General features: G+C 43.7%; 1 protein-coding gene across 3 annotated transcripts in view; it reads right to left on the bottom strand.

The window, feature by feature from the left end:
• zfyve28 (zinc finger, FYVE domain containing 28) overlaps nt 1–20693 on the bottom strand; it is a 63756-nt gene that overhangs the window by 22291 nt on the left and 20772 nt on the right. For all 3 annotated transcript variants that reach the window (XM_021584939.2, XM_021584941.2, XM_021584942.2), the window contains exons 2-7: nt 9592–9732; nt 6656–6793; nt 652–854; nt 450–539; nt 229–318; nt 35–136 (exon numbers count right to left, since the gene is read on the bottom strand). In XM_021584939.2, coding sequence (XP_021440614.1) covers nt 35–136; nt 229–318; nt 450–539; nt 652–854; nt 6656–6793; nt 9592–9732 — 764 coding nt within the window. The remainder of the gene's footprint in view (nt 1–34; nt 137–228; nt 319–449; nt 540–651; nt 855–6655; nt 6794–9591; nt 9733–20693) is intronic.

Genomic DNA, 20693 nt, shown 5'->3' with positions numbered 1-20693 from the left:
AAGAGGATCTATATGTGTATCCTCTTAACGGTACCTGATCTTCTTCAGTAAAGTGCGAAAAGGCCGGAGGAGCTCAGACATGTCCTCTGGTTTCCTATCCAGGTTGAGTGGACCTTCACCGTACACCACCAGACCACTGAGAGAGAGACAGGGGGATTATAACATGTTATTAGTATCAGAGACTTCTAGGAAGAAGAGGAAGATGGAGACAGAGGAGAAAACACTTACCACACAATGGCTAGTCTGGGGATTGTAAACATCAGAGCGGGTTCATAGTCATCGATCATGTCTTGGCTGAGATAGCCCAGCTTGAGCGCCCTGAGACAAAAACAACAAAGACGAGAGGATGTGAAATAATATTGGCCAACCACTTAAAAAATGTACTAAACCCTGCATCTCCTGTGACATCACTTGTCTCTATTCCTCTGTTGCCCCTGCATACAACTCACCTATCCACAGTCTCACAGAAGAGCACAATCACCTCCTGCTGAACATAGTATTCTTTGGGAGACTTCACAGGCACCATGGCTGACACATAGCTGACAGAAGAGGAGATAGAGGGAATTGTGTAAAACAAAATACGTAAATACAGTCAAATATATTGTTGTTGATGATGTCCAAAAGCTAAACATGTTGATGTCCTATAGCTACCTGAGCTCAAACTCAGCAAAGAGGCTGTCGAAGTGGCGTAGCGCGTCCCTCATGCGGTCGGTGTATAAGTTGAGGTCTCTGAGGGCCTGGTCTCTCGTGATGTTTCGGACTTCCTCCAGACTATGGGTCAGGTCCTTGGCTAGAGGCCTCATGGCCATGCTCTCGATCTCCCTGTTCATGATGATGGAGCCTGCAGCCAGACACTACACACAGAGATGGAGAGAGAATGACTTGTGTTATTTAACAGTTCTCTTTCAAGTATTCCACTTATGGGATCCTTCTCCAGCGTATTCGTCTGAAGCCTTTGTTACACTACACCAGCCATGATTGGCTGAACGTGGGGGGAAGCCCGGTCAGCCCTCTCTTGGAGCAGAGAGAGAACTGGTTGGCATGAGCAGTGTCAAACTGGGTACAGGGCACGATAGACAGGGAATACAGACTAGAATTCGCTGTCACCCCGCCTCAATTCAATGGAATCATATACACTCAGGAATCAGCGTGTGTACTCCGGGAGGAAATCACATCGCTAATAGGGAAAAGGGCAATAAGAATTGTTCCTCCCAAGCAAAGCCACTGCGGTTTTTACTCAAGCTATTTCCAGGTTCCAAAAAAGGGGGTCGGCATACGCCCGATCCTAGATCTACGTGTTCTGAACAGGCACATGAGAAAGTACATGTTCAGAATGTTGACACACACTGCTCTGCTACGTTCTGTGCGACCAGGGGATTGGTTCGTATTCGTCGACCTGAAGGACGCTTACTTTCACATCTCAATATACCCTCCTCACAAGAAATTTCTCAGATTCGCTTTTCTGGGACTCCCTTTCGGACTCTCACTGTCACCTTGTGTCTTTACGAAGTGTGCCGAGGCAGCCATAGCCCCACTCAGAGAGAGGGGCATTTGGCTGATGATGTACAGTTGAAGTCGGAAGTTTACATACACCTTAGCCAAATACATTTAATCCAAGTAAAAATTGCATGTCTTAGTGTCACGTTCTGACCTTAGTTCCTTTATGTCTTTGTTTAAGTTTGGTCACGGCGTGAGTTGGTGTGGGTAGTCTATGTGCTTTTTTCTATGTTGTGTTTATGTGTTTGGCCTGGTATGGTTCTCAATCAGAGGCAGGTGTCGTTCGTTGTCTCTGATTGAGAATCATACTTAGGTAGCCTTTTCCCACCTGTGTTTTGTGGGTGATTATTTTTCAGTGTCAGTGTTTGTTCCACACAGGACTGTGTCGGTTTTCATTTATTTCTCTTGTTCCTTTTGTTTTCTGTGTCCAGTGATATTTCATTAAAATACACTGCTCAAAAAAATTAAGGGAACCCTAAAATAACACATCCTAGATCTGAATGAATGAAATATTCTTATTAAATACTTTTTTCTTTACATAGTTGAATGTGCTGACAACAAAATCACACAAAAAGTATCAATGGAAATCAAATTTATCAACCCATGGAGGTCTGGATTTGGAGTCACACTCAAAATTAAAGTGGAAAACCACACTACAGGCTGATACAACTTTGATTGAATGTCCTTAAAACAAGTCAAAATGAGGCTCAGTAGTGTGTGTGGCCTCCACGTGCCTGTATGACCTCCCTACAACGCCTGGGCATGCTCCTGATGAGGTGGCGGATGGTCTCCTGAGAGATCTCCTCCCAGACCTGGACTAAAGCATCCGCCAACTCCTGGACAGTCGGTGGTGCAACGTGGCGTTGGTGGATGGAGCGAGACATGATGTCCCAGATGTGATCAATTGGATTCAGGTCTGGGGAACGGGCGGGCCAGTCCATAGCATCAATGCCTTCCTCTTGCAGGAACTGCTGACACACTCCAGCCACATGAGGTCTAGCATTGCCTTGCATTAGCAGGAACCCAGGGCCAACCGCACCAGCATATGGTCTCACAAGGGGTCTGAGGATCTCATCTCGGTACCTAATGGCAGTCAGGCTACCTCTGGCGAGCACATGGAGGGCTGTGCGCCCCCCCAAAGAAATGCCACCCCACACCATGACTGACCCACCGCCAAACCGGTCATGCTGGAGGATGTTGCAGGCAGCAGAACGTTCTCCGCAGCGTCTCCAGACTCTGTCACGTCTGTCACGTGCTCAGTGTGAACCTGCTTTCATCTGTGAAGAGCACAGGGCGCCAGTGGCGAATTTGCCAATCTTGGTGTTCTCTGGCAAATGCCAAACGTCCTGCACGGTGTTGGGCTGTAAGCACAACCCCCACCTGTGGACGTCGGGCCCTCATACCACCCTCATGGGGTCTGTTTCTGACCGTTTGAGCAGACACATGCACATTTGTGGCCTGCTGGAGGTCATTTTGCAGGGCTCTGGCAGTGCTCCTCCTAATCCTCCTCGCACAAAGGCGGAGGTAGCGGTCCTGCGGCTGGGTTGTTGCCCTCCTACGGCCTCCTCCACGTCTCCTGATGTACTGGCCTGTCTCCTGTTAGCGCCTCCATGCTCTGGACACTACGCTGACAGACACAGTAAACCTTCTTGCCACAGCTCGCATTGATGTGCCATCCTGGATGAGCTGCACTACCTGAGCCACTTGTGTGGCTCCATCTCATGCTACCACTAGAGTGAAAGCACCGCCAGCATTCAAAAGTGACCAAAACATCAGCCAGGAAGCATAGGAACTGAGAAGTGGTCTTTGGTCACCACCTGCAGAACCACTCCTTTATTGGGGGTGTCTTGCTAATTGCCTATAATTTCCACCTGTTGTCTATTCCATTTGCACAACAGCATGTGAAATTTATTGTCAATCAGTGTTGCTTCCCAAGTGGACAGTTTGATTTCACAGAAGTGTGATTGACTTGGAGTTACATTGTGTTGTTTAAGTGTTCCCTTTATTTTTTTTGAGCAGTGTATATCATGAACATATACCACGCTGCGCTTTGGTCCTCCTCCCCTTCCACCGAAGACAACCGTTACACTTAGGATCACCACTTTATTTTAAGAATGTGAAATGTCAGAATAATAGTAGAGTGAAGGATTTATTTAAGCTTTTATTTCTTTCATCACATTCCCAGTGGGTCAGAAGTTTACAGACACTCAATTAGTATTTGGTAGCATTGCCTTTGAATTGTTTAACTTGGGTCAAACGTTTCAGGTAGCCTTCCACAAGCTTCCCACAATAAGTTGGGTGAATTTTGGCCCATTCCTCCTGACAGAGCTGGTGTAACTGAGTCAGGTTTGTAGGCCTCCTTGCTCGCACACGCCTTTTCAGTTCTGCCCACAAATTTTCTTTTGGGTTGAGGTCAGGGCTTTGTGATGGCCACTCCAATACCTTGACTTTGTTGTCCTTAAGCCATCTTGACTTTGTTGTCCTTAAGTCAACTTTGGAAGTATAATTGGGGTCATTGTTCATTTGGAAGACCCATTGGCGACCAAGTTTAACTTCCTGACTGATGTCTTGAGATGTTGCTTCAATATATCCACATCATTTTCCCGCCATCTATTATGTGAAGTGCACCAGTCCCTCCTGCAGCAAAGCACCCCCACAACATGATGCTGCCACCCCCGTGCTTCCCTCCAAACATAACGATGGTCATTATGGCCAAACAGTTCTATTTTTGTTTCATCAGACCAGAGGACACTTCTCCAAAAAGTACGATCTTTGTCCCCATGTGCAGTTGCAAACCGTTGTCAGGCTTTTTTATGGCAGTTTTGGAGCAGTGGCTTCTTCCTTGCTGAGCGGCCTTTCAGGTTGTCGATATAGAACTTGTTTTACTGTGGATATAGATACTTTTGTTCCCGTTTCCTTAAGCATCTTCACAGGGTCATTTTGTCACGGCCGCTGTTGGTGGAAGAAGGTGAGGACCAATGCGCAGCGTGGTAAGTGTCCATCTTTTTAATAAAGTAAATGAACACTGAACAAAAACAATAAAGAGAACCCGGTTCTGTCTGGTGCAGATACCAACACTCAACAGAAAACAATCACCCACAACTCAAAGGTGAAAACAGGCTTCCTAAGTATGGTTCTCAATCAGGGACAACGATTGACAGCTGCCTCTGATTGAGAACCATACCAGGCCAAACACAGAAATCCCAAATCATAGAAAAAAGAACATAGACTGCCCACCCCAACTCACGCCGTGACCATACTAAAACAAAGACAAAACAAAGGAACTAAGGTCAGAAAGTGACACATTTGCTGTTGTTCTGGGATTGATTTGCACTTTTCGCATCAAAGTACGTTCATCTCTAAGAGACAAAACACGTCTCCTTCCTGAGTCTATCAGAAGCTTCTAAAGCCATGACAATCTGGAATTTCCCAAGCTGTTAAAAGGCACAGTCAACTTAGTGTATGTAAACTTCTGACCCACTGGAATTGTGATACAGTGAATTATAAGTTAAATAATCTGTGTGTAAACAATCGTTGGAAAAATGACTTGTGTCATGCACAAAGTAGATGTCCTAACCGACTTGCCAAAACTATAGTTTGTTAAAAATAAATTTGTGTAGTGGTTGAAAAACGAGTTTTAATGACTCCAATCTAAGTGTATGTAAACTTCCGACTTCAACTGTAGATAGATAATTGTCTGTTGTGCAAGTAATTGAGACAAGAGGTCTTAGAACACAGTCAGCTACAATTGGAACACCTGGCATCGCTAGGTTTCAGAATAAACACAGTAAAGAGTGTTTTGATTCCCACGCAATCTCTTTCCTAGGTTTAATCCTAGATTCGGTATCATTCAAAGCTCGCCTTTCAGTGAAACGTATAAGTACATTCCAATTTTGCCTAGCACTGTTTCTCAGAGGGAACCTAGTCTTTTTCAAAACACGCCTGAGGCTGCTAGGTTTGATGGCATCGGCTTGAGTAGTCACCCCATTAAGAATATGAGAGGGTTTCAACGCTGGGTCTCTTCTCTAGGTCTGAGCCCAATATGTCACAAACATCACATGTACAGATCTCCATAGACTGCATGGTAGCACTGCACCTCTGGAAACACCGGACATAAACTGCCTGGACCTCCTTACAGTGTCCCTAGCATTAAAGTTGTTCCTCCCATTTCTGGTGGGTCTTCATGTTCTAGTCAGAAAAGACAATACCACTGTCGTGGCTTACATAAATAAGGGGGACTGCGATCCTCTCACTTACACGCACTGATTATGTGGAGCAGTGTGCATCTCCAGTCACTGAGAGCTACTCATGTACCATGAGTACAGATTCTGGGGGCAGATTTACTTTCCAGGGGGAACACTCTACACGGAGAGTGGAAGCTCCACCCAGAGGTAGCCAATCAGGTTTGGATGCACTTCGGCAGTCCAGCAGTGGATCTTTATGCATCAATGGAGAATACTCAGTGTCCACTGTTCTTTTCCCTGAGGGATCGGTATGCACCGATGGGAGTGGACGCATTGGCACATGAGTGCCCACGCGTCTACCTGTATACATTCCCCCACATTCGCCCACTTTAATACTGCCTGCTGCCCCTTATATCACATAAGTGAACTACCGAAACTAATACTTGAAAGAGAACTTTAAGTTACGGCCGCAACCCTGGTTCTCTGATATTATGAGTGAGGTATTTCACCAGACCACCCCCTCCTTGTATGAGCGAGGAAGAGGTGTCGCATATTTTTGAATGACTCAAGAGACACTGCGTTGAACCTTTTATAGGGTAGGAGGGACACCCTTCCCGACGCACACGTCTCGATGTCCAGCCAATCATGGCTGGTGTAGTGTAATAAAAGCTTCAAACGAATACGCTGGAGAAGGATCCCATAAGTGAAATACCTCACTCATACTATCAGAGAACCGGGGTTACGGTCGTAACCTAAAGTTATTTATCCAGGTTAGTCTCATTAAGACTTGTTGTCTATGTGCAACTGATTAACACAAGGAATAATGAGTTAGGCTATATAACGATACACCTTTACATAGTGATAGGAAAAAGACAGATAGGAAAAAGACAGTAAACGGGCATGACTTCTTTAAGAGTGCCTATAGTTATTGTGATGTGAGATGATACTGGAGGGCATACAGTACAGTACAGTACCTCAGCCCCAAACCACAGCTGTCCTGCCAGGTTGTCATGGCGAATCTCCTCTGGGAACTTGACACAGAAGTCTCTGTTGGCTCGGTCATCAGGGATACATTCATCCATGATCTGGTTGATAATGTTCAACACGTTGTCCTGCAGACACATGGAGAGTGACAGGAAAAGAGATTGAATACATTTGTGAATAAACGTACTGAATGATAAAGGGCAGTCAATATATATTTTTCTGTTGGGTGAATGACTGGAAACAGAGCAAAAAAATCTACCCCTGTAAATCCACTAACTAAATATCACCCCCTACATGTAGTGTCTCGAAGATATGTTCCGGACCTTTGGCGACTAGTAATTATTTTTTAAACTTCCCACTTTGGGCTGGATGTGTCAATGTGTAGTTCATATGCATTATCTATGAGCAGAATTACTCTTACCTCAATTTGCTACGAAATTCCTAGTTTGAAAGCAACTGTTTTTCTGAAATCTGTGCTGCGCCATTTTCCCTACATTTTCCCGCACGTGGGCCAGCAACCTAGCAATTCAGTTTAACCAATTAGCTTCAGCCCCTCGCCATATGATTGACAGCTAGCAATATGCACAAGATGCACCCACAGCAGAGTGAGAAAGAGAGCGATGACGTGGTGCACATACTGTACGTGACGTAGTATGCCATTTTCAGGGACCACTTTTGGCTCATGAGCGCTACTTTCAAAACTACTGGCAAAAAAGGTATCCAACTGTGCCGGAGAATCCCTTTAAACAGGAAACAGGCTGAAAACAATTACAGGCCCATGTCCAGAACGGCCCATTATAGCCCTCAGTCACATCTTAATTCCCCCTCAATAAAAAACACTAAACTAAATCCCATAATTGCAGCGGTGCACACACACTGGCACACACAGCGAGAGCTAATCAACAGCTTGTGTAGCGCTGGCATGTACAACAGTTATAACAATGAGATACAATGAGCCTTTCACGCCTAGACACTCTCACTCTGTGTGCTGCTGTAATCTGGTCAGGAACATCAGTGAGTCTCTGCTGCCCTCAAGGAGAAAGAATAAAAAGCTTAACCACCGACTCCTTTATTGCAGTGCAGTACTACGTATGTCTTGGCCATGTGTGGTACACTACAGCAAGGGCTAATCTTGACCACTATCAGCCCTCATCACAGAACATGACATTGGGATGATACCTAGAGTAGCTGCAGAATAGAGAGCTTGCACTCTCTACACTCCTACCCTCTAGGTTTTGCTTTGCTCAGACCACTTGCCTTCCATTCTGGACGTCTCAGGTGTACAGGGTATTATGAAAGCATGCTGGTAACATTGTGTTTTGTCTTCACAAGATAGCCTACACCAAAATAATTTTCTAATCATGGGATTTAAAAGTATACCAAATATATTAAAAGTGAAAGTCATGTTTCCCATAACTGAGTGTGTAAGCAAAACACTGACTCCTTTAGGGGAGATATGGAAAGAGCCAAACCAGGAATTATAATTCTCAGTTGCTGAACATGTCCTGCAGTCAGTCAGCTAAAAGCCTTTCTTTCAGTTTACGAAGCACATCACAATGCAAAACTAACATACAGACCACAGCAGGGCGTGGTCAATTTAAAGCTGCAATAGGAAACTATTTGGGTGTTCCGACCAAATAGAAGTGTGTGTTATAGATCTGTCACTCATTGAAACTAAGTCTAAGAAGCGGTATATCTGTTCTACGTGAAATTAGGCAAACTATTGCGAGCGATTGCTAGCGATTTCTGCATAGTGCATCTTTAAGGTGACAATGAAGCGAGCGAAAGAAAAAGAGAGGAGGGACAATGAGAGCATGGAATGGGGAAAGGGAGCGAGGAGGTGGGTGGGAGCGATGGAGAGAGAGAAAAATAGGAGAGGAAAAGCAGTTGGGGTTCAAGCAGTGACCTTATTAGGAGCTTCCCCCCCTCGGGGCCCTGGGTGCACTAGGCTCATTTATGGTGGTGGGCCTGCTAACGATCTCTCAGTCTGCCCCCCTGAACATCACACCAGCAGGCAGCAGCATGGCAGCCTTCAACTCACACAGTCCCGACCCCACACGCATCACCTAACCCTCACCGCATATATGGAGGATGAATGGTATATAAATGTCAAAGTCCCCCGACTCCAAAATGACACAATGGCCTACCATTGGTCATGTGACAGGTCTCAGACAGAGACAAATACAGTACGTTTGTGAGGCAGATAAGCTTAAGCTCCTGGCAAGCAGGTTAATATCCTATAGTGGATCTACATAACATTGACATATCAAGTCATACAACAACAACCTGACATTCAACCATTCACTCTGACCCCATACTGCCTGAAAACATCAAACCAGGTGTCATGATAGCCTATCTCTAGATAAAAGCCTTCCAAAGAAGTCACTCATTCAAGGCTTCAGTCCTGACCTAGATAACAGCAACACAACCTACTCACAACCTGATAAAGGCTATCAAAACAACAACAAAATGTGACATGAGAATCAACTGCTTCCACCCCGAGTGACTCCTTATCTCACCTTGTCACTGTGAGCTGGCTTGATTTAAGGGCCCATCCAATCATATAACCGCTACCATATTAGCCAACCAATATCAGCCATTTTGCAGTTCAAACTCCACTTAGGAGTAAAAAATAATGATCCTCTTAACTCAAAAGCATGTCGCTTTAACAGAATCTGCTGGAAACTTCAATACTTGAACTATCACTCACTTTGCTTGGCATGGTGGATTACTTAAGTGCTCGATGTCAAAAAGGGTTATAAAATTACCTCATAAAATGTCTGAAGGATTTGTATTAATTGATGGAGTTTTAAGTCAAAGAAATTGGAAACATAGCGAAGCTAAACTATAAAAGACTTGCTATAGAATTGTGGCCCTAATCCGAGGGTATTCAAATCAACCAGTGTCAGTACCTTTCGATTCTTACCTGACAGGATCTGAACTGGTTGACCAGCAGAGTACACCTCTGAGGGTCTTTCCTGCCATCCAGGCTGTCCAGTTCTGTGGCCACTTGGTTAAGCTCCTCATCAGCATAGTAGAACTGGGCCAGGAGCTGAGGGTCCGTCCTCTGCAGAGATAGAAAAATAATAATAATAATGATAATAATAATAATACAGGCTAATATTAAACACTCACAAAGGTAGATCAATTAAATAACTCTTAGGTAGGCAGTTTACTGTAGAGTAGAGGGAAATTGCAGTGTCTCTACATAGGTAAAGAAAGGTTGCCACATTCAGTAGAATTTGACAGAAGAATCCCGTAGGGTCAATTTTATCTTCTCCAATTTACTAAAGTGTAAGATATCTTTAATCCACACAAAATGAGAGGGAGGAGAGGGCATATTCCATATAAGTAAAATCAACCTTCCTGCCAACAAACTCACAAATGCTAGGACCAAAACATGTATTAATGAAGCAGCAGCTTGCCAACACCTGTCGCAAACAGGGTGGACATCAGGATAGATCTTAGAAAGTCTGCATTCAGTCCAGTGAGTGCGGTGTAACATTTTGCATTGGATCAAACCCTGTTTGGCACAAATAGAAGAGGAGTGGACACGGTATAGAATATCTTCCCATGTGTCATCAGCAAACTCATCACCTAGATCCTGTTCCCATAAAGTGTTAATAGCTGCGAATGAAGGATTGTGAAGAGAGTACATTTCATCATAGATATAAGCAATAATGCCTTTTACTGTTGGGGAAGGTGTGAAAAATGCATCAGTGGGAGGGCCCACAGAAAGAGTGGGGAATTGGGTGGTCATGTCACGAACAAAGGTGCTCACTTGTAGATATCTAAAGAAATTATTATTCAGAAGGTGGAATTTAGCTGAGATTTGTTGGAACGATGCAAACGTGCCGTCAATATACAAATTATTGAATGATTTGATGCCAAGGCTGAACCACATGGAGAAGGCTCCATCTACTAGCGTTGGATGGAAAACGTGATTTCTGAGTAGAGGGGCCCTTAATGAATAGGTTTGCAAACCAAAGTGACGTCTAAACTGATTCCAGATCTTGAAAGTGGTTTTTACTAAAATGTTTTTGGTATAACTTGAAGTAGTAGAATGAATAGGGGAATGTGCCAAAGCAGCCAGTGAGGATGGCATACATGAGGAAGATTATATCTTGGAATGATATGTGGGGTATCTGCACAGATCCAGTACTGAATTACATGGACGTTGGCAGCCCAATAATAGAACTGGAAATTAGGTAGGGCCATGCCCCCTAAGAGTTTAGTTAGGCCTTTGCAGGAACACCTAGCGGATCCTTGGATTTTTATTATTACAGATGAAGTGTGAGATTATCCCACACATCCCTAGTTTGCAGAAAAAATATTCTGGAATAAAAATAGGTTTTGAAAGAGGTAGACCAGCTAATGATAGGGGGAGTAGTGACCATGGTTTAAAATCTTTCTCCACCAGAGTAAAATTAGCCTTAAAAATGATCAGATTTGTTTGTGACATGTACCCCCAAGTATGTTGTTGAGAACTACTCTGTAAGGCAATGGGTAGTTTTACAAGCTGCCGCATTTAAAAGTAAAAGCTCGCTCTTATTCAGATTTAACTTGTAACCAGCGTCTAGGCCAAATACATTAACCTCTCTAGGGTAGGGGGCAGCATTCGGAATTTTGGATGAAAAGCATGCCCAAATTCAACGGCCTGCTACTCGGGCCCAGAAGATATGATATGCATATAACTGGTAGATTTGGATAGAAAACACTAAAGTTTCCAAAACTGTTAAAATAGTGTCTGTGAGTATAACAGAACTGATTTAGCAGGCGAAAACCTGAGAAAAATCCATTCAGGAAGTAGGTTTTTTTGTTGGTTTTGTTGTTTTCTATTCAATGCCATTACAGTATCCATTGACTTAGGACTCCATTTGCAGTTCCTATGCCTTCCACTAGATGTCAACAGTCTTTAGAAATCGTTTCAGGCTTGTATTCTTATAAATGAAGGAGTAAGACCAGTCTGAACGAGTGGACCCTAACGTGTCGCAGAGCTTTTTCAGGCGCATGTGCATTTTTTGTTTACCTTTTATATTGACGACGTTATTGTCCGGTTTAAATATTATAGATCATTTAGGCTAAAAAACAACCTGAGGATTGAATATAAACATCGCTTGACATGTTTCTATGAACTTTACGGATACAAGTTGGATTTTTTTGTCTCACTGTTTTGACTAAGCAAGTCATCAGCATAAAGTGAGACCCTTTGTTTGATGTCACCTCTGAACACTCCTGTTTTATGTGGGTTGGATCTAAATGCAATTGCGAGGGGCTCGATGGTGATGGCAAAAAGCAAGGGAGACATTGGACACCCCTGTCAAGTGCCTCTGGAGAGAGGGAAACAGTCTGAGTGGGTGTTATTCGTTCTGACAGATGCAAGTGTATAGTAACTTCTTATAAAAGTCTATTGGGTACCCATCTGGCCCGGGACATTTACCACCTTACATTGCACGTGTCGTCTCTGAAATCTCTTCCATGGTGATAGGTACCTCTAATTGAAGCTTGAAGACTGAATCAATTATTGGGACAGTTAGACTATTAAAAAAAGAGCAGAGGGGTCAGCAGACTGTTCTGAAGTGTATAAAGAGGCATAGAAGTCCTTAAACATGTTATTTATTAGCTGGGGATCCATTGTTGCACCTGTAGGTGTTAGAATTTGAGACATTTGTTGAGCAGAGGAAGACTGGCGAAGTTGATGAGAAAGCAACTTACTTGCCTTTTCAGCATACTCACAATGAGTATGTCACAACTTAAGCAGCAGTTCCTCAATTTGGCCTGTTGACAAGGTATTGAATTCAGCTTGTAAAGAGAGTCAATCCCTGTACACATTTGGGGATGGTGAAGTACTGTCTAAGAGAGTCTCTTTTTCTTATTTTTTCTTTCAAATCTAGTGTAGGAAATTATTTGACCTCTAATGTAGGCCTTAAGTTTCCCACAGAACAGATGTAAAACGTTGGGGGTGTCATTAGTAGCTATAAAAACATAAATCTGAGTAGTCAGAAAGTTGACAAAACTTTCAGACAGCAATCGTATTAAAATGCCAAGGTACACAAGGCTCAGTCCCACCACCAATTAATAGCTCTAAAGTCAGAGGGGCGTGATCAGATATGACAATGGAATTGTATGAGCGTACAGAGGAAAGAAGTCTGTTGTCCAAGAAGAAGTAGTCAATGCGGGTATAAGTGTGATGGACAAGGGGGAAAATGAATATTCCCTACTAGTTGGATTGAAAAAAAGTCAGGGGTCTGTAATGGAAAATTGTTGTTGGCGGAATGATCCAAAGTAGGATTAAGCCAGCCTCCCAAGATTAATAACTGTGAGGTCAAACCTGGAAGTGAAGACAAAGGCATTTTTTTTTTGTCATCCCAATTTGGTACAGAGATATTGGCAAGGATCAATGGTGTATTAAATATATCTGCCATTGGCATCTGAAATAACATTGGAAGAAACAAAGGGCACTGATTTGTGTATCAGAATTGCAGCTCCCCTCGATTTATTTTGAAAAGTGGAGTGATAAAGTTCGTCTACCCAGCCTTTTCGCAATCTAAAGTGATGTAAAACCCTCAGGTGGGTCTCTTGTAAAAAAGCAATCTGTGTCCTCAGATGTTGAAGATTAAGTACTCTACTATGTTTGACTGGCTGGTTCAAACCTTTAAAGTTCAAACTAGAAGACATAAGTATACTCCCAGCAGACTACCCTATTAAATGAGGTTGAGTCCTCCTTTGGAAAAAGAGGAAATGAGTGAAGCCTTTTAAATGGAAATGGAAGACTGAACCTGACATAAGAGAAAAAATAAAACAAAAAACTGTTGAACTTCCTCCCACCCGGTGAAGCATCTTACCAAACAAGACGCACGTATCCACCCTAATATAAAAAGAAACACCCCTTTTCAGGACCCTGCCTTTCAAAAATAATTCGTAAAAATCCAAATAACTTCACAGATCTTCATTGTAAAGGGTTTAAACACTGTTTCCCATGCTTGTTCAATGAACCATAATAATTAATGAACATGCACCTGTGGAACGGTCGTTAACAGCTTAACAGCTAACAGCTTTGGTAGGCAATTAAGGTCCAAAAGAAAAACACCAAAAGAAAGATGCCCGGGGTCCCTGCTCATCTGCGTGAACGTGCCTTAGGCATGCTGCAAGGAGGAATGAGGACTGCAGATGTGGCCAGAACATTAAATTGCAATGTCCGTACTGTGAGATTCCTAAGACAGCACTACAGGGAGACAGGACAAACAGCTGATCGTCCTCGCAGTGGCAGACCACGTGTAACAACACCTGCACAGGATTGGTACATCCGAACATCACAACTGCGGGACAGGTATAGGATGGAAACAACAACTGCCTGACTTACACCAGGAACGCACAATCCCTCCATCAGTGCTCAAACTGTCCGCAATAGGCTGAGTGAGGCTGGACTGAGGGCTTGTAGGCCTGTTGTAAGGCAGGTCCTCGCCAGACATCACGGGCAACAACGTCGCTTATGGGCACAAACCCACCATCGCTGGACCAGACAGGACTGGCAAAAAGTGCTCTTCACTGATGTGCCGCGGTTTTGTCTCATTAGGGGTGATGGTCGTATTCGCGTTTATCGTCGAAGGAATGAGTGTTACACCGAGGCCTGTACTCTGGAGCGGGATCGATTTGGAGGTGGAGGGTCCGTCATGGTCTGGGGCGGTGTGTCACAGCATCATTGGACTGAGCTTATTGTCATTGCAGGCAATCTCAACGCTGTGCGTTACAGAGAAGACATCCTCCTCCCTCATGTGGTACCCTACCTGCAGGCTCATCCTGACATGACCCTCCAGCATGACAATGCCACCAGCCATACTGCTCGTTCAGTGTGTGAATTCCTGCAAGACCGGAATGTCAGTGTTCTGCCATGTCCAGCGAAGAGCCCAGATCATGTCTGGGACGTGTTGGATCGGAGGGTGAGGGCTAGGGCCATTCCTCCCAGAAATGTCTGGGAACTTGCAGATGCCTTGATGGAAGAGTGGGGTAACATCTCATAGAAAGAAATGGCAAATCTGGTGCAGTCCATGAGGAGGAGATGCACTGCACTACTTAATGCAGCTGGTGGCCACACCAGATACTGACTGTTACTTTTGATTTTGAGCCTACATAGAAAACAACAAAATAACAACAAAAATATATATATATATATACACACACACACACACACACACACACATAACCGTTCAAAAGTTTGGGATCACGGGCCTCCCGGGTGGCGCAGTGGTTAAGCTGTGCCACAAGAGACTCTGGGTTCGCGCCCAGGCTCTGTTGTAACCGGCCGCGACCGGGAGGTCCGTGGGACGACGCACAATTGACCTGGCGTCGCCCGGGTTAGGCCGGTAGGGATATTCTTGTCTCATCGCGCACCAGCGACTCCTGAGGAAGGCCGGGCGCAGTGCGCGCTAACCAAGGTTGCCAGGTGCACGGTTTGGGATCACTTAGAAATGTCCTTGATTTATTTTTTCCCCCATTATAATAACATCAAATTGATCAGAAATACAGTGTAGACATTGTTAATGTTGTAAGTGACTATTGTAAGCTGGAAACGGCTGATTTTTAATGGAATATCTACATAGGTGTACACAGGCCCATTATCAGCAACCATCACTCCTGTGTTCCAATGGCATGTTGTGTTAGCTAATCCAAGTCGATCATTTTAAAAGGCTAATTGATCATTAGAAAACCGTTTTGCAATTATGTTAGCACAGCTGAAAACTGTTCTGCTTAAAGAAGCAATAAAACTGGTCTTCTTTAAACTAGTTGAGTAGCTGGAGCATCAGCATTTGTGGGTTTATTACAGACTCAAAATGGCCAGAAACAAAGAACTTTCCTCTGAAACTCATCAGCCTATTATTGTTCTGAGAAATTATGGCTATTCCATGTGAGAAATTGCCAAGAAACTGAAGATCTCGTACAACGCTGTGTACTACTCCCTTCACAGAACAGCGCAAACTGTTTCTAACCAGAATAGAACGAGGAGTGGGAGGCCCCGGTGCACAACTGAGCAAGAGCACAAGTACATTAGAGTATCTAGTTTGAGAAACAGACACCTCACAAATCCTCAACTGGCAGCTTCATTAAATAGTACCCGCAAAACACCAGTCTCAACGTCAACAGTGAAGAGGCAACTCCGGGATGGTGGTCTTCTAGGCAGAGTTCCTCTGTTCAGTGTCTGTGTTCTTTTGCCTATCTTTTATTTGTATTGGCCCGTCTGAGATATGGCTTTTTTTTTGCAACTCTGCCTAGAAGGTCAGCATCCCGGAGTCGCCTCTTCACTGTTGAAGTTGAGATTGGTGTTAAACAAATCAAAATATATTTTACATTTCAGATGCTTCAAAGTAGCCACCCTTTGCCTTGATGACAGCTTTGCACACTCTTGGCATGTATTTCAGATCCTTTGTTATTAGACTTGAAATTGAGCTCAGGGGCATTCTGTTTCCATTGATCATCCTTGAGATGTTTCTACAACTTGATTCCACCTGTGGGAAATCCAATTTATTGGACATGATTTGGAAAGGCACAGTTAACAGTGCATGTCAGAGCAAAAACCAAGCCATGAGGTCGAAGGAATTGTCCGTAGAGCTCTGAGACAGGATTGTGTCGAGGCACAGATCTGGGGAAGGGTACCAAAAAATGTCTGCAGCATTGAAGGTCCCCAAGAACATAGTGGCCTCAATCATTCTTAAATGGAAGTTTGGAACCACCAAAACTCTTCCTAGAGCTTGCCGCCTGGCGAAACCGAGCAGTCGGGGGAGAAGGGCCTTGGTCAGGGAGTTGACCAAGAACCTGATGGTCACTCTGACAGGGCTCTAGAGTTTCTCTGTGGAGATGTAAGAACCTTCCAGAAGGACAACCATCTCTGCAGCACTCCACCAATCAGGCCTTTATGGCATAGTGGCCAGACGGAAGCAACTCATCAGTAAACGGCACATGACAGCCCGCTTGGTGTTTGCCAAAAGGCACCTGAAGACTCTCAGATCATGAGAAACAAGATTCTCTGGTCTGATGAAACCAAGATTGAACTCTTTGGCCTGAATGCCAAGCGTCACGTATGGAGGAAACCTGGCGCCATCCCTATGTTGAAGCATGGTGGTGGCAGCAGCAGGGACTGGGAACAGGGACTGGGAGACTTGTCAGGATCAAGGCAAAGATGAACGGAGCAAAGTAGAGAGAAATCCTTGATGAAATCCTGCTCCAAAGCGCTCAGGACCTCAGACTGGGGCGAAGGTTCACCTTCCAACAGGACAACGACTCTAAGCACACAGCAAAGACAATGCAGGAGTGGCATCGGGACAAGTCTCTTAATGTCCTTAAGTGGCCCAGCCAGAACCCGGACTTGAACCCGATCGAACATCTCTGGAGAGACCTGAAAATAGCTGTGCCACAACACTCCCCATCTAACCTGACAGAGCTTGAGAGGATCTGCAGAGAAGAATGGGAGAAACTCCACAAATACAGGTGTGTCAAGCTTGTAGCGTCATACCCACTATGACTCGGGCTGAATACGTGTGTAAGTGATATCAGTTTTTTTTTAATAAATTAGCAAACATTTCTAAACCTGTTTTTGCTTTGTCATTATGGGGTATTGTGTGTAGATTAATGAGGAAAAAACAGAAGGCTGTAACCGTTACAAAATGTGGAAAAAGTCAAGGGGTCTGAATACTTTCCGAAGGCACTGTATATATATATATATAATATTTCATTATTGAACTTTTTAGATTTGTGTGTATTGTTAGATATTACTGCACTGATGGAGCAAGGAACACAAGCATTTCGCTACACCCACAATTACATCTGCTAAATGTGTATTCGACCAATAAAATTAGATTTTAAATAAAGCACTTCATCTCCTCTCCTCTATATCCCAGTTACAATGATAGATCTGTTGGTTTCCACTTAATTGACGACAACCAAGACATAATACCATAAAAACAGGATTACGGATGAGTGAACATGTTTGAGCACAAAGATGGTGAAATGGATGAAAACAGGCTGGGTTCTAAGAGGGTAGGATGTTAACAGATGGTTAATATTGTCTGTTCTCTCCCCAGAAGAGCAGGCGTAATTAGAGAGCTTGGCCTTGGTAAAGGATTTGTGTCATTCTCTCACACTGTGTGTGGTTCTGTGGGGAAGAGCACAGCACAGCAGATCATTCCACTGCTGAGCAGAGCACATGCACAGCCACGCCACTCAGAGAGGTGTGCTGAAGCATAGGGACAAAGAGGGAGAAGCAGGTGGGGAACTATCTGTGGGAAAGGTAGGGAACATTCAAATGTTAACGGAAATGAAAACATAAAAGGATTGATGCGGCATCACCAGCAGACCAAAATAAATAATACTGTAGCTCCTCCTCGCTAAGGGAACCTGACAACACAGACAAAGGAATACTGTTGATATTTTTCCAAATGTCCCTTATATAGGAAATCATCCACATACAGTATGATGTTTTCTGGAGCTTCACAAGCTGTTTTCCCTAGTCAGTCTGATCCCTAATAGCGTGAGGCTCTCCTTGTGGGCTGTCTGGGACCAGGCTGAATATGATGTACTGTTCCTTTACCTCGCTCCAAAAGGTGGTATTGAGGTACTGACAAAACACACACATGTACCCATGCACACACGTAAGGATCCACGCCCTCATTATTCAGTACAGATCATGTCATTGTAAAATGGTAAGCAGGAAACTGAGCTCTGCAAAGGAAGGCAAATAAATGTTTCACACTTATCAAGTGTTCTTTCTCAACAAGGTCAAGAACATCTTCTAGCTCTTTATATAAATAACGGATGAGAATAGAGGCTGCAGCGCCCAGCTGCTAAAATGGGGAGAAAGGCAGTGAGAGAACAAGGATAGATTAGGAAGATTCACAAAGTACAAGAAATAGCTAGTCCTACTAATGGGAAAGGATCAATGGCCTGCCTCTCGACACAATACGTTAGGGTTGGGCGTTATCCAGATTTCCATACCTTCATACTGTCCCATCCCGGGATACACGGTATTACTGGTGGTGCACACAAGGGGTGCTATTTATTATTTTTCAAACGTAAAAAAAAGCCCCAAAAACGTCACTTATCAGAATGCTAACAAGTACTAAGAAATTCTCATAGCAGATGCTAACAAGCGCATGCAAACATTTACTACGAACTCAGAGGGGTTGGGCAGACAACCCAGCTCATAACCAGCTCATAAAGTATCTCAAAACGCTGTTTGCAGCACGCACAAAACAAATATTAAGCAGCAGGGTTCTTAATCCAGGAGGGGATTGTCTCTGCTGCTGTTACCAAGAAGCTTGCTAACAATAGCAAGTTAGCAAAACCCAGCTGAAGATAATTTATTTGGCACATCTTCGATAGTTCACTTAATAGTTATAAGATATAGCTGGCAAACAGAAGTGCATTTAATACAAGTGTAACTTGATCACCTCACTTAAGTTGTGCTGCAGGAGTGACACTTTACAAAACTCCCATTTTGCTCATTGTGCTTTTTGTAAACAAACACTTGACTGGCTCAAACCACTGTTTTGGGAAACTAGTACCACAGATAGGACAATGAGACAGTTATTTCACTGGATGTATAAATGTGAAGCATCCGGTTGGCATTTCCACTCACTACCAAATATGGTAGTGAGAGGAAGCTCACTGGCGGGCTGTGGGAGAAGCCCCAAAAATGTCACTTACCAGAATGATAACAAAATGCTAACAAGTACTAAGGAATCCTTATAGAGAATGCTAACTAAATGCTAATGAGCGCATTGCGAACATTTTGTCCTGTTTCTGCCCTAAACAATACAAGTACACAAGTAACAAAAAATGCTACTCATATTTTGCTGCAAGCACAAAACAAATATTAAACAGCAAGGCTCTTGATCCAGAAGGGGATACTCTGCTGTTACCAAGCGAACGCTTGATTTTGGAAGAAGCTAGCTAAACACTTAACTAGATAGCTAACTAGCTACTAAATTAGCAGACCAAATGCACAACTGCAGAGCATTTAGCACCTTTTAGACAGTTAACTTAATAGTTATAAGATATCTAGCTGGCAAACATTTAGTTATGAATTCTATACTGTAATTAGATCACCTGGTGCATGCTACCATGTTGTGTTGCTACCATGTTGTTGTCATGTTGTGCTGCTACCATGCTGTGTTGTTGTCTTAGGTCTCTCTATATCTAGTGTTGTGTTGTCTCTCTTGTCGTGATGTGTGTTTTGTCCTATATTTTTTTTAATCCCAGCCCCTGTCCCCCTAGGAGGTTTTTTGCCTTTTGGTAGGCCATCATTGTAAATCATAATTTGTTCTTAAATGACCGCCAGTTGGGGAACGCCAGTTGGGGAACCCTGGTATATACAATATACCGCCCAAGCCTACAATACATCTCAACAAGCCAAAAATCACTGAACTAACATGACATCCAATATACACATTACTGGAGGGGAGAGGAATGGCTGTACTTTGATAGACATTGGTGTTACAATTCTTGATATAGAAAGAGAGGAACTGGCAGATTGTGAGAGTGCTCCAGACAGAGGTTGATAGAGAGGAGAAAAGGCAGAGGCTGATAGAGAGGAGAAAAGGCATAGGCTGATAGTGTGTGTTTGTGTATGGTCCCAAACGAAAAGCATTAGAGCAGATAGACAAACAGCTGAGGAAACAGAGGGCCTATATGGTTTTCTAAGAAATAAGTAGCTCTCAGAGAGGAGACAGTGAAAGCATAAACACACAATTAGTCTTCACACCACAGACCATCCCATCTTCAGTGTGGGTCAGTGAGCACAGATACGAGAACACAGGTTAATAAGTGCCTGCTGCTGTAAACCACCACCGCTGAGCCAGGAGGGTAGCTGAGAAGATGGTGCATCATGGGTGAAAAATTCAAAGACAGAAACAACAGAAGGTTTGAGCTCAAACAACTGGGGTGCATTCAGTTCGATTAAACGTTTGCTACATTGTGTAACGGTTTGTACTTAACGGCACTTTTCCCCAAAATGTTAATGAACAGACTTTGTACTCC

This window comes from Oncorhynchus mykiss, chromosome 25, assembly GCF_013265735.2.
Source record: "Oncorhynchus mykiss isolate Arlee chromosome 25, USDA_OmykA_1.1, whole genome shotgun sequence".
Taxonomy (NCBI): Eukaryota; Metazoa; Chordata; class Actinopteri; order Salmoniformes; family Salmonidae; genus Oncorhynchus; species Oncorhynchus mykiss.
This window is presented reverse-complemented; position numbering and strand designations above follow the sequence as displayed.